This window comes from Equus przewalskii, chromosome 8 (assembly GCF_037783145.1).
Source record: "Equus przewalskii isolate Varuska chromosome 8, EquPr2, whole genome shotgun sequence".
In the NCBI taxonomy this organism is placed as follows: domain Eukaryota; kingdom Metazoa; phylum Chordata; class Mammalia; order Perissodactyla; family Equidae; genus Equus; species Equus przewalskii.
In genome coordinates, this window is record NC_091838.1 from 2,395,812 (window position 1) to 2,410,829 (window position 15,018).

The window sequence follows — 15,018 nt, forward strand, 5'->3', positions numbered from 1 at the left end:
TGGGCAGTGAGGTATTGGAGATGAGGAACCAACAAAGAGAAGGAGCAGTTATAGGACAGGAGGAAATCAAGATAGTAGATTCCAGAAGCCAGGTGGAGAGCGCTTCCAGAGCGCGGGGCGCGGCCGGGGCGGAGGGAGGACAGGCACGCGGCTGGGGCTTGATGGGTATGTTCGTTATCTTGATGGTGATGGCAGTGCTTTCATGGGTTTATACGTGTTCTTAAATTGTACACATTACAACTTGTGTGTGCAGTTTATGGTATGTCACTTATGTTTCAATAAAGCTGTTTTAAAAAATTAAACATCTCTTCATGGTTAAAAAAAGGAGAGCGTGATTAGTTATGAAATGCTGTTGCTAGGCCACATGAGAGGAGAACCCAGAAGTGACCCTAGGGAACAGCAGTGTCCTTGGTTACCTCAGCTGGAATGCCATCAGCGGAGTTGGGGGAGTGAAACTGATTTGTGTGAGTTCAGGAGAGAGTGGGGGGGCTGCCCCGTGGCCGAGTGGTTAAGTTCGTGTGCTCCGCTGCAGGTGGGCCAGTGTTTCGTTGGTTCGAATCCTGGGCGCGGACGTGGCACCGCTCATCAAACCATGCTGAGACGGCGTCCCACATGCCACTACTAGAAGAACCCACAACGAAGAATATACAACTATGTACCCGGGGGCTTTGGGGAGAAAAAGGAAAAATAAAATCTTTAAAAAAAAAAAAAAGAGAGAGAGTGGGAAGAGAGGAAGACAGAGAACAGACAACTTTTTTCAAGAGTCCTGCTGAGAAGAGAAGTTGGAAAATGAGGCTGAAGGGAGATGTGAAGTCAACAAGAAGCTTTTTGTTTTTGTTTTTAAGGGAAAAGTCACAGCTTACCAAGATTGTATAACTTATTTGTATACTGATGGGAATAAGTCAACAGAAAGGGAAAAAATGATGCTGTGTGAAAGAAAAATTGTCATGGGAAAAGGTGTTGCTGGAGTGGTATCCATATACTCCTCCTTTGCCATTGGTCTTGAGAATCCTGGCCATAATTATGAAAACTAATTTCTAAATCTGTTTGGGTATACTTTTTTTTTGGCTTGAGGAAGATTAGCCCTGAGCTAACATCTGTGCCAATCTTCCTGCACTTTATATGTGGGTTTACCTCCAGAGCATGGCTGATGAGCGGTGAAGGTCGACGCCTCAGATGCAAACCTGCGAACCGTGCCCCCAAAGCGGAGCACACTGAACTTAACCACTACACCACCGGGCCAGCCCCTATTCGTTGTTTATTTTAAAACTGCGTTTTATGGATCATTTTTGAAGATGTCTTAAAGCCGTGTACATTTTTTATGTGTAGTAATTACCATATTTGATATTTTTCATCTTGTCTTTTCTTAAGATTGATATTTTTTATATTTGGTATCATATTTTATTTCATACAATTTTGTTAATATCCATGTCTCCTTAAATAAGATGTGAATCGTCCAATCCAGCACTTTTCAGTGTGACTGTGATTGTTAGATAAGCTACCACATTTAGTCATTAAGAATCTTCTTAACAGGTTATGCTCTCCCTGTAAGTTAATAATGTGAAATAGTTTTCCTCAAGAATTTGATGAAATAAATTTTGAGCTTCCAAAATTCTTTGGATTGATTGCTTTGGGGGTGGGAGAAAATTGATGTAATTTTTCTTGGGGTAGCGGTTCCTTCAAGTTTTCTGTTTGATAGTTCTGACCATAATTGTTTCCATAGGTGGTGGGGAACGGAGGAGCTTTCAAAAGAAGCCTTTTGCTCTCAGCCTTGTCTTACTTGGGTTTTGAAACTTATCAAGTCATTTCCCAGGCTGCTTTGGTTCGTGCCGCAGCCACAGGTAAGCCTCAGGTGAACACCTGGAGCACTTAGAGTTTCTTATGTTTGTTATATTTTGTTAATAATTTAGTTATGTTTGAGTAGATGATGAAACTAACGTTGTTACAGGCTAGATTGTTTCCTGCTTTTCTCTACCTGTCAGTCTGATATATGTATATATAATTTGTTCTAGCAACTAGAGCTCCTTCAGAGAGAAATACTCTATTAATATTTTATAGTTTTATAGGACCCTTGGGTAAGAATATTTTTTACATCTTTAAAGGGTTGAGGGATAGTGGGGTGGGGGGAAGAGACTATACCACAGAGACTATATCTGGCCCACAAAGCCTAAAACAGTTACTCTCTGCATCTTTATAGAAAAAGTTTGCCAACCCCTGCTCTATAATGATTCAGTGATTGTTTCCTTAAGGCTAGGGTGTTACGCTGTTCTTGATACAGTTAAGAAAGACCCAATTTCTTTGAGATAGAAGTATTTTATTCACAAACAGAGTGCAGTTTGGTATTAAATATCAAATCACTGGTTGAAAAGTAGAAAAACTTCATCACGTTTCTTATTTGGCATATGATAGATAAGTAAGCATATACTGACTTGCCATCTTTGAAAAATTAAATTTAGGTAAACCAAATGTGTATGTAGACGGAGCCAAAATTTCAGTATATTAGAGAAAAACTTTTATTAATTTATGGGTTAAGCCTGTTTGTTTTTCACAGTCCCTACTTTTAATCATCAAGAAGGTGACTGATTGGGGAAAGAAGCAGAGATTTGATTTTGAATAGATGTTCTTATTAAAGTTCTGGTAGATGAATTTGAAGATCTTAGCTAAAAATTACTAGTTATTTTACTGGTTATTTATTGATTTCATTTATCTGTGACTGTTCTTATCTTTAAAAAAGCAGATAATTGAGAGTTGCTGTATTTTTGTTTTACCTTTTCTTTCTTTTCTAATGTGTCATTTTCATGAAGGATACAGTAGAGGACTTGATTTTGTCACTGGCTCGATGACATATTTTGGCAAATACTTAGAACAACTCAGCTTTTTAAAGCTCCGTAGACTTTTCACCATAACTTCAATTCTCACTCTGACCTTGTAAAGTAGTTAGGACATGTCGTATTATCGCATTATAATATTCATTTTTTAAGAGCTTATCCTTGAGAGATGTGCCCTGTGGTTGCACTTCAGAGATTTTTCTGTGTGTGTGTGTGCCGTTATAAGGGAAGCTCACAAAGTTAAACTTCTTCAAAGTCAAAGTGTCAGAGCAGAGATTAGAACTCTTATCTGTTTCTTTTCACATCATCACACTTAGTTTCAGTGTGCTTTAGCATCATTTCATTACAAAAATGAATGCAAAGATTTACTGCTTCCTTAAGCAACAAACTATGGCATGTTTAAAGGCAAAGCTGAAATTACTTTTATCCTTAATGATCATAGTTGATCTTTTCAGAAGTGTCTTAATGACAAAAAATTATTGTATAGCCAGTAAATTAAAAATACTGTTTTAAGGCACTAGGGCCCTGTGAGGCCCACATGAGCTGGGTATGGCCTTGCACAGCTGCAGTGGTGGGGGTTGACTGTTCCCTTGCTTTGCGCCTTAAGGAACTTTGGCATGGTTTTCCTCCATTCTTTTCTTCCACCTCTTGAGTGAGTGGCCATGAACTGGGCTGCGGGAGTCCTGTGGAGCAGCTGGAGAGTAGGCACTGCGGTAGCGAATTTCCTTTGCCTGGGGATGGCTCTGTGTCCCTGCTAGGCAGCATGCATCCCACTCAGCGACAGCTGGTCCTTCACCCCCCCATTCCTAAGATGGCAACTATCCAGTGTGAACTTACTGAGAATTTCACTTCAGAGGAGACCGCTCATCACACTAAGATCTCCATTATGGGAACAGGATCGGTTGGCATGGCCTGTGCTGTCAGTTTCTTATCAAAAGACTGGAGTGATGAACTTGCCTTTGTGGATGTTGATGAAGGCCAACTGGAGGGCCAGGCAGTGGGTCTTCATCATGGCAGCCCTTTGGTGAACATGCCAAATGTTGTTTCCAGTAAACGTTAGCTTGTCACTGCAAACTCCAACCTAGTGACTATCACAGCACGTGCATCCCAAGAAAAGGAGAAACGTGCCTTCATATGGTCAAGCAAAATGTGTCCATCTTTAAATTATTGGTTTTGAATATTACCCAGTATAGTCCCTGCTGCAAACTGATAGTTGTTTCCAAGCCAGTGGATATCTTAACTTATGTAGCTTAAAAGTTGAGTGCATTTCCCAAAAATTGTTATTGGAAGTGGCTGTAATCTGGACACTGCCCGTTTCCATTTCTTTTTGGGCAGAAGCTTGGTATCCACTCTGAAAGCTGTCATGAATGGATCCTTGGAGAGTATGGAGACTCAAGTGTACCCGTGTGGAGTGGACTTGACGTTGCTCATGTCCCTCTACAGGATCTGAACTCAGATATAGGAATTGATAAAGATCCTTAGCAGTGGGAAAATGTCCACGAAGGAGTGATTATCTGTGGCTATGAGATGTTTAAAATGAGAGGTTATACTAACTGGGCGATTGGCCTATCTGTAGCTGGTTTAATGGAAAGCATTTCAAAGAATCTTAGGGGAGTGTGTCCGGTTTCCACCATAAGTAAGGGCCTCTAATGGAGTAAATGAAGAAGTATTCCTTAGCATTCCTTGTATGCCAGGAGAGAATGGTATTGCAGACCTTTTAAAGATAAAGCTGACCGCTGAAGAGGAGACCCGTTCGAAAAAGAGTACAGAAAAACCTTGGGAAATTCAGAAGGAGCTCAAGCTTTAAAGTTGTTTAAAGCTACCGTTCTGAAGTTATCGAAGAAAAGATAGTTATGGGATTATATATCAAACTTTTGAATAAACTTGAATTCATAAAAGTTAAAGAAAGGAAATGGGATGGAGTGAATCCCCTGTTTGTTTAGCCTTACAGCTTTTTTATTTAGCATCAGATACTGGATGATATGTACTTTTTACCATTCCTAAGTGAGTGTATCAAAGATGTTTTTGCTGTGTCTGATATACTGGCACTTGCCTCGTATATATATTTGTAGTTGCCATTTGGTCTAAAAGAATGTTTGATACATGTGTTCATTGTGTTATAGAAATTCTGATTCTTTTCATCCAGTACATGCTAATTCTTTCATTCTGGCTGGCTTATACCTGTGTTCGTTTATATGGTATTAAAAAAATTATAACTTCCTCTACAATGTAAAAATAAAAGTCTGTACTCTAAATGTTAGTTCCAATCCTAACAGCAAATAAAACTTTGATTTGACCTTGGGGAAAAAACATTTTAGTATTCCAAGGTATAACTTATTCTGAAAACTAAAGTCATTGCTTTTATTACAGATTTTAATGAAAACTGCCTTACATTTTAGAATCCTTTCGGTATTTTCAAGCATATTTTGAGTACTCAAAAAGTTAATGCAAAGAACAGAGTATGGATATTTATTTTGTCTATCTTGGTAGCTTTGTTTTCTTAAAACCTCATTTTATAATTAGTTGATTGGTATGTTTATATAATTTGTAAGACTAGGCTATAGCCCTTGAAAAAACATGAATTATTGATAAAATATAGAAACCAGATTTTTCGTTTTTTTTTTTTACTTTGGTGAGGAAGATTAGCCCTGAGCTAACGTCTGTTGCCAGTCTTCCTCTTTTTGCCTGAGGAAGATTGTCACTGTCCTAACATCTGTGCCAATCTTCCTCTCTTTTTTTGTATGTGGGATGCCACCACAGTGTGGCTTGAATGGTCTGAATCTGAACCTGCAAACTCTGGGCTGCGGAAGCAGAGCACGTGAACTTAACCACTGTGCCATTGGCCTGGCCCCAGAATTTTTTTTTAACTTGGATAATAATCTGTTTTCCTATAAAAATATAGCTTCATTGGTCCTTGCAAGTTTTACTTTGTCAATATATCTCTTTTATTTGCTATGCTGTGGTCCTTTTCATATTTTTTAGGAATTGGTCTTCAAATAATTCCATTCATCAAAACTTCTTCTCTTTAGGTCTTAATTCTCTTTAGATCTGCTTCATGCTCATTAAAGTCAATTAAAAAATTTTTCCTCCTCCATTTACTGGGATTAAATAATATTCTGAAGTGAGAATTTTTTAGAAATTAATTTAAGGGCATCCATAAATATTTTTGACATTCCAGTTGGGTGAGATTGTGGGACTCATTTTTTAAATGGTAATGTCTGTAGTCACCACAAGATAATACCAAATACCCACTTGTCAGCAGTAATTGAAACACTCCAGTAGAAAGTTTTTTGTTATTTCCTTAAAATAGACAAAATTTAAAGCCCCTCAAGATATGCTAATACATTCACAGTACTCGTGTGTGTTTGTGAAAGTTCACTTGTAAAATGCTGAGAAGATAATTTCAAGGGGCTCAACTTAAATAAAGGTTCTTCATACAATCCCTTCGCTTGTCTCTTCTCTGTCCTTCCGTCGGTTCCTGTTTCCTGATGAAGCTGCAGAGCTGAGGTTGGTGCTCCTGCACGCACACTCCTTTGTACCATGTCAGGGCTTTCTTAGAGGCGCTTCTCCAGAGCTGCTGAGATGCCATATTACTGGGGTGGAAAGTTTGCCGTGAGTTTGGATAATGTTGCTGCTTTTTAGAGTCTCCTAGTATCTAGGAAAATCTTAAGAGTAACCAGAAACTCTAGATATTCATTTTCTACTTTATAAGATCTGTGTGGAGAAACTTCAGAAATATAGCTACTCTGCTTGCTGGGAGGAGTACAGTATTTCATTTTTGTCCACATACTTCTCACGTGGCTAAGAATGCACTTAGCAAGAAAAACTAGAAAGCCAAACTTTATATATATGCAGTAAGTCACTTCATTGGCTTTTTAAAACAAATTCTAGGCATTGTTATGATCATGAGCATATTCATTTTAGGCTAAATTTAGATTTCACTGTAGGTGTATTAATATCTCGATTTTCTTCCTCTGTATTACCTAAGTTGAGATATTTATTCATTACGTAAGTTGAAAGGTAATTTACTTTGGAAGTTTAGCCCATTTTATAGACTATCATCTTTTAATGTCAGTAACATAGCCTACTTTTAAATATTTTCAGCAAAAGTGCAGAACATTAAACAAATAAACACACAACTGGTTTGCAGACATGTGAGTGGTCTACACGCTGCCACCCTAGTTCCTGTGTGAGTCTAGTATCAGAGTAAGTGCATTTTTTCTTATAAATTGCACACTGTATGATTTTAGAAATTTGTTTAGAATCAAGAAAAAAATATATATATATTTAAAGCCTGAATACTATAGCTTATGATATTATACTGATTACTAAAGAAATTGGAGATAAGTGATTTAAGAAGTTATAGAAGAATAATACACACAGAAAGATTTAATTTAATACATTTCTAAATTTTCCTTTAATTACATGAGTGATGAGATGTAGAATTCCTAGATTGGACAGTAATCTCTTTATCAGTCTTCTCAGGGACTGAGAGAAAAATAAGTGAATAGAGTTAAATGTCACTTTTGTACTTACACATACCATGTACTCATTCAAATATGCCAGATCAATATATTTTTAAAAATTACTTTTATTGCGATCACATTGGTTTATAGTATTATGTAAATTTCAGGTGTATGTCATTATATTTCAATTTCTGTGTAGATCACATCATGTTCACCATCCACAGACTAATTACAATCTGTCAGCACACACATGTGCCTACTCACCCCTTTCGCCCTCCTCCCTCCCGTCTTCCCCTCTGGTAACCACCAGTCCAATCTCTGTTGCTATGTATTTGTCCTTTTTATCTTCTACTTATGAGTGAGATCATACAGTATTTGACTTTCTCCCCCTGACTTATTTCACTTACAATAATACCCTCACGATCTATCCATGTTGTCACAAATGGCCAGATTTCATCATTTCTTATGGCTGTAAAGTCTCCCATGGTATATTTATACCAAATCTTCTTTATCCATTTGTCCCTTGATGGGCACCTAGGTTGCTTCCAAGTCTTGGCTATTGTGAATAGTGCTGCAGTGAACATAGGGGTGCATGTGTCTTTATGCGTTTGTGTTTTCAAGTTCTTTGGATAAATACCCCCAGTGGAACAGCTGGATCATATGGTAGATCTGTTCTTAATTTTATGGGGAAACTCCATACTGTTTTCCATAGCGGCTACACCAGGTTGCACTCCCACCAGTAGTGTACAAGTGTTCCCTTCTCTCCACAACCTCTCCAACATTTGTTATTTCCTATCTTGTTAATTATGGTCATTCTGACCGGAGTGAGGTGATATCTCATTGTAGTTTTGATTTGCATTTCCCTGATAATTAGGATGTTGAACATCTTTTCATGTGCCTGTTGGCCATCTGTATATCTTCTTTGGAGAAATCTCTGTTCAAATCTTTTGCCCATTTTTTAATTGGGTGGTTAGTTTTGTTGTTGAGGTGTATGAGTTTTTTATATATTTTGAATATTTTTTTCCCAACCCCCGTACCAGATATATGATTTGCAAATATCTTCTCCCAATTGTTAGGTTGTCTTTTCGTTTTGTTGATGGTTTCCTTTGCTGTACAGAAGCTTTTTAGTGTGATGTAGTCCCATTTGTTTCTTTTTTCCATTGTTTCCTTTGCCTGGTCAGACATGGAAGTTGAAAATATGTTGCTAAGGCTGATGTCGAAGAGCATACTGCCTATGTTTTCTTTTTAGAAGTTTTATGGTTTCAGGTCTGACATTCAAGTCTTTGATCCACTTTGAGTTAATTTTTGTGTATGGTGTAAGATAATGGTGTACTTTCATTCTTTTGCCTGTGGCTGTCCAGTTTTCCCAGCACCATTTATTGAAGAGATTTCCCTTTCTCCATTTTATGGTCTTGGCTTCCTTGTCAAATATGAGCTGTCTATAGATGTGTGGGTTTATTTCTGGGCTCTCAATTCTGTTGCATTGATCTATGTGTCTGTTTTTGTGCCAGTACCATGCTATTTTGGTTACTGTGGCTTTGTAGTATATTTTGAAATCAAGGACTGTGATACCTCCAGCTTTATTCTTTTGTCTCCAAATTCCTTTGGCTATTCCGGGTCTTTTGTTGTTCCATATAAATTTTAGAATTCTTTGTTCTATTTCTGTGAAAAATGTCATTGGAACTTTGATAGGGATTGCATTGAATCTGTAATTGCTTTAGGAAGTATGGCCATTTTAGCTACGTTAATTCTTCCAATCCAGGAGCACAGACTATCTTTCCATTTCTTTGTGTCTTCACAGTGTTTTATAGTTTTCGGTGTACAGGTCTTTCACCTCTTTGGTGGGATTTATTCCTAGGTATTTTATTCTTTTTGTTGGAATTGTAAATGGGATTGTATTCTTAATTTCTCTTTCTGCTATTTTGTTGTTAGTGTTAGAAACGCAGCTGATTTTTGTGTGGTGATTTTGTATCCTGCAACTTTACCTTATTCATTCATTATTTCTAAAAGTCTTTTGGTGGATTCTTTAGGGTTTTCTGTATATAAAATCATGTCATCTGCAAATAGTGACAGCTTCACTTCTTCCTTTCCAGTTTGGATCCCTTTTATTTCTTTTTCTTGTGTGATTGCTCTGGGTAGGACTTCCAATAGTATGTTAAGTAAGTGGTGAAAGTGGGCATCCTTTTCTGGTTCCTGTTCTTAGAGGGATAGCTTTCAGTTTTTCACCATTGAGAATGATATTTGCTGTGGATCTCTCATATATGGCCTTTATTATGTTGAGGTGCTTTCCTTTTATACCCATTTTATTTAGTTTTTTATCATAAATGGATGCTGTATCTTGTCAAATGCTTTCTCTGCATCTATTGAGATGATCACGTGATTTCTGTTCTTCATTTTGTTAATGTGCTGTATCACATTGATTGATTTGTGGATGTTGAACCATCCCTGCGTCCCTGGAATAAATCCCACTTGATCATACTGTATGATCTTTTTAAGGTACTGTTGTATTCGATTTGCTAGTTTTTTGTTGAGGATTTTTGCATCGATCTTCATTAGTGATATTGGCCTGTAATTTTCTTTTTTTGTGTTGTCCTTGTCTGGTTTTGGTATCAGGGTGATGTTGGCTCGTAGAATGAGTTAGGAAGCTTCCTCTCCTCTCCAGTTTTTCAGAAGAGTTTGAGAAGCATAGATGTTAAGTCTTCTTTGAAAGTTTGGTAGAATTCACCAGAGAAGCTGTCTGGTCCTGCTCTTTTATTTTTTGAGAGGTTTTTGATTGCTGTTTTGATCTCCTTACTGGTGATTGGTCTATTCAAATTGTCTATTTCCTCTTGATTCAGTTTTGGAATGTTGTATGATTCTAAGAATTTATCACTTTCTTCAAGATGATCCAGTTTGTTGGTGTAGAGCTTGTCATAGTATTCTCTGATACTCTTGTCTTTCTGAGATGTCCATTGTAGTTTCTCCTCTTTCATTTCTGATTTTATTTATTCGAGCCTTTTCTCTTTTTTTCTTGCTGAGTCTAGCTTAGGATTTGTCAATTTTGTTTATCTTTTCAAAGAACCAGCTTTTGGTTTCATTGAGTTTTTTCTATGGTTTTTTTAGTCTCTATTTCATTTATTTCTGCTCTGATTTATTATCTCCTTCCTTTTACTGATTTTGGGCTTTGTTTATTCTTCTTTTTCCAATTCCTTTAGGTGCTCTGTTAGATTGTTTCTTTGAGATTTTTCTTGTTTGTTGAGGTAGGCCTGAAAAACTATAAACTTCCTTCCTAGAGACACTTTTGTTGTATCCTATATATTTTGGCATGTTCTATTTTCATTTGTCTCCAGGTGTTTTTTGATTTCGCCTTTGATTTGTTGACCCAAATATTGTTGAGTAGCATTTTGTTTAATCTCCACATATTTTTGGCCTTTCTGATTTTCGTCCTGTAGTTGACTTCTAGTTTTACACCATTGTGATCAGAAAAGATGCTTGGTATTATTTCGATCTTCTTAAATTTATGGAGACTTGTTTGTGGCCTAATATGTGATCAATCCTGGAGAATGTTCCATGTGCATTTGAAAAGAGTCTGTATTCTGCAGTTTGTGGATGGAATGTTCTGTATATATCTACTAAGTCCATCTGGTCTAATGTGTCATTTAAGACCAATGTTTCTTCATTGATCTTCTGTTTGGATGATCTATCCATTGGTGTAAGTGGAGTGTTAAAGTCCCCTACTATTAATGTGTTACTTTCTATTTCTCCTTTTATTGTCTGTTAATAATTGCTCTATGTATTTGTGTGTTCCTATGTTGGGTTCATAGATATTTACAAGTGTTACATCCTCTTGTTGGATTGTTCCCTTTCTTGTCTCTTGTTACAGTTTTTGTTTTAAAGTCTATTTTGTTTGATATAAGTATTGCTACCCCCACTCTTTTCTTTGCTGTTTGCATGGATTATCTTTCCATCCCTTCACTTTCGGTTTGTGTTTTTATGTCTGAAGTGTGTCTCTTGTATGCATCATATATATGAGTCTTATTTTTTTATCCAATCGTCTACACTATGCTTTTTTATTTGAGCATTTATTCCATTGACATTTAAAGTAGCTATTGATAAGAATGTACTTATTGCTGTTTTTTTACTTTTCTTCTGGATTTTTTAGTAGTTCTTCTCTGTTCTTTTCTTCTTCTCTTGCTCTCTTCCCTTGTGGTTTGATGGCTATCTTTAGTATTATGTTTGGGTTCCTTTCTCTTAGTTTTCTGTGTATTTATTACAGGTTTCTGGTTTGTGATTACCATGAGGTTCATATATAATAACCTACATATATAACAATCTATATTAAGTTGATGATCTCTTTAGTTTGACCTCTTTCTAAAAGCTCTACTCTTTTACTGCCTTCCTCCCACCTTTTATGTTTTTGCTATCTAACTTTTGTGTGTGTGTGTGTGTGTATCTGTTACCCTCTTATCATGGAAGTAGATAATTTTAGTACTTTTGTCTTTTGACCTTCATATTAGCTTCATAGGTGGTTGATCTGCTACGTTTATTGTATATTTGACTTTACCAGTGATTTTATTTTTTGTGTGTGATAATTATTCCTATTTGTGGTCTTCTCTTTTCCACTTAAATAAGTCCCATTAGCATTTACTGTAAGACTGGTTTCTTGGTGATAAACTCCTTTAGTTTTCACTTGTCTGGGAAACTATATCTCTCCTTCCATTCTGAATGATAACCTTACCGAGTAGAGTATTCTTGGCTGTAGGTGTTTTCCTTTCAGCACTTTAACTATATCGTGCCACTCCCTTCTAGCCTTTAAGGTTCTTCTGAGAAGTCAACTGATAGCCTTATGGGGTCTCTTGTATGTAACTTGTTGTGTTTCTCTTGCAGCTTTTAGGATTCTCTCTTTATCTTTAATTCTTGACATTTTGATTATAAAGTGTCTTGGTGTGGGCCTCTTTGAGTTTATCTTGTTTGGGACTCTGTGCTTCTTGGACCTGTGTATCTGTTTCCTTTCCCAGTTTGGGGTAGTTTTCAGCTATTATTTCTTCAAATAAGTTCTCTGCCCCTTTCTTGCTTTCTCTTCTCCTTCTGGGCTATGTATAATCAGAATGTTAGTACTCTTGATGTTGTCCCAGAGGTTCCTTAGACTGTCCTCTTTCTTTTTAATTCTTTTTTCTTTTATCCTCCCAGCCTGGGTGATTTCCTCTAGTCTTTTCATCCAGCTCGCTGATCTATTCTTCTGTATCTTCTGCTCTGCTATTGGGTCCCTGTAGTGAATTTTTCATTTCCAGTATTGTATTCTTCATTTCTCATTTTTTTTTTATGTTTTCCAATTCTTTGTTGAACTTCTTGCTGGGTTCATCCACTCTTCTTCCAAGATCACTGAGCATCCTTATGGCTATTAGTTGGTACTCTTTATCAGGTAGATTGTTTATCTCTCTTTCGTTTAGTTCTTTTTCTGGAGTTTTGTCCTGTTCCTTTACGTGGAGTGTTTTCCTTTGTTTCTCTTTTTGCCTTTTTCTCTTTGCTTATATCTATGTGTTACATGGGTCAGCTACATCTTCCCATCTTGGAGAGGTGGTCTTAGGTAAGAGATGCCTTATGAGGCCCAGCAGTGTGCTTCCCTCTCATCACCAGTCCAAACGTTCCAGGAGCGAACCCTGTGTGGGCTACATGTGTCCTTCTCTTGTAGGGTTGCTCTTGCTGTAGGTTCTTGGAGAGGCTAGGCTGTCCCCTGGCCAGCTGGTTGTAATGCTCAGCTGTATGTGGCTGCTATGGACCCTTCAGTCACTGTATTGGGTGTGGGGAGCCCCAGCACAGTTGGCTGCAAGGTCTAATAGCACATTCCTATTGCGATTTTTCTGTTAAGTGAGTAGGCCCCCAGCGTGGCTGGTTGCTAGGCTCAGGGGCTTACTATTGCTGAAGCCCTCTGGCCTGCAAGGCTGTTGTCAGCTCTTTCAAGATTGCAGCTGAGTGGGGCCAGCCCCAGGCATGGGAACACCCAGTTGTTTCAGGTTTTGGAAGGTGGGGCTGATCCCTAAGTGGCTGTTTGAGAAGCACAAGTCTGCTGCAGCTGAGAAGCCCCACCATCTGCAGGGCCACACACCCCATCAACACAGTCCTGCCCCATGTGCACGCCCAACCCACTGAAGTGGACCCAGTCGCCCAACTGCAGAGACCCCACACACTCCACCAACACAGGCCTGCCCCTTGCTCATGCCCTGCCCCACAGATGCGGACCCACTCACCTGGCTGCAGAGGTACCAGGTATCCTGTCTGTGCTGGCCCACAGGTTGCCCAAGCGCTTGCTGTTGGGTGGGGCCAGTCCCTAGGGTGGGCTGTCTGCTCTGGCTGAGCTGGATTAAATCAGTGGTCTAGTGGTGAGGGCAGACCCTGGGTTAACAGGCCAGGGGAAGAACTCCAATCGCATCTTCCAGTGTCTGTGTCAGCACACCTGTACCAGGTCATAGTAATGGCTGCTGCCAATGCCTCTGTCCCTGGGGTGTTCTCATCTCTCATCAAGATGCACCCAGAACCTACCAGGTGAGTCTCTTTTCACCAAAGGCTGTGCATCTTTCTTTCTGGTGAATTTAGGTTGCTTTTGAAACAGGTGAATTTGTGCATGGGCCCTTTAAGAGCCAGGTTTTTTTCCCCTTATGTCTGATAGTTTTTCTGGGGCTATTCCCTGTTGTAGTTACTACCAAGCAAAGCCAGATATTATTAGACTTTTCTTGCTTGTGCTGAGTCCAAAGGATGCTTATAGCAGTAACGCTTCCTGCTCAGGTCCCCCACTCCTCCAGGGAAGGCTGTGAGTACACACTTAGGGTTGCTCCTGGCCAGCTGTGAAAACACCCTGGCTCCAAGGTGGCTTCTCTCTCTCTCCAGAAGGAATTTCTGCCTCTTCCACCTCGGATAGCACTGTCCCTTGTTGTGGGGTTTCTTTTTATCCATTTTTCAGTTCCCTGTCAGGGATAATTGTTCCCAGAGTAGTTGTAAATTGTGTCCATGGGAGCAGGTGCATTCAGAGTCCACGTCCACCGCCATCTTGACACCGTCTGGAATATATTTAATGTCGTGAAAGTTTCCTGTCACTGCTGTAACAAATTACCACAAACAGAATGACTTAAAACAATGCACATTTATTATCTTACAGTTCTGTAGTCAGAAGTCTAAATGGGTCCCCTGGGTTAAAATCAAGGAATTGGCGGGGCTGTGTTTCTTCTGGAGGCCCTGGTGAGACTCTGTTGCTTGTAGTTTCAGTTTCCCCAGGCTTCCTGCACTCCTTGGCTGAAGGCTTCTTTTCTCCATGTTCAGAGGCAGCTGTCACTTCACTCTGACCTCATTTCCATTGTTCTCCTTTCCCTGACTCTCTTCTGCCTCCTTCCACTTTTAAGGACTCTTGTGATTATATTGGGCCCACCTGGCTAATCCAGGATAACCTCCCATTTTCAGGTTAATGGTTACCAACCTTACTTCTCTCTACAAACTAAGTCCCGTGTGCCATGTAACCTGTACGTTTTCATAACTTCCAGGGATTAAGATGTGGGCATGTTTGGTGCCATTATTCTGCCTGCCACTAACATTGACTAAGGATTCTGAGACTACTACTTATTCTCTTTAAGGATCTTTGGGTTGTTGTAACCCAAATTTGGAGAATCAGCCACTGATAAAAATATGGGATAGAGTGGGAGCAAACTTAAGAAAATTAACCAGTCATGTGAATATTATTAAATCATAGCACCTAA

General features: G+C 38.7%; 1 protein-coding gene and 1 pseudogene across 5 annotated transcripts in view; both read left to right on the forward strand.

Annotated features, from left to right (window-relative positions):
* The window catches only part of RMDN1 (regulator of microtubule dynamics 1), a 39,495-nt gene that overhangs the window by 3,475 nt on the left and 21,002 nt on the right, over window positions 1–15,018 (forward strand). For all 5 annotated transcript variants that reach the window (XM_070631381.1, XM_070631377.1, XM_070631380.1 and 2 more), the window contains one exon: window positions 1,724–1,841. In XM_070631381.1, the coding sequence (XP_070487482.1) occupies window positions 1,724–1,841 (118 nt within the window). The remainder of the gene's footprint in view (window positions 1–1,723; window positions 1,842–15,018) is intronic.
* On the forward strand, window positions 3,463–4,768 carry LOC103567761 (L-lactate dehydrogenase A-like 6A; annotated as a pseudogene).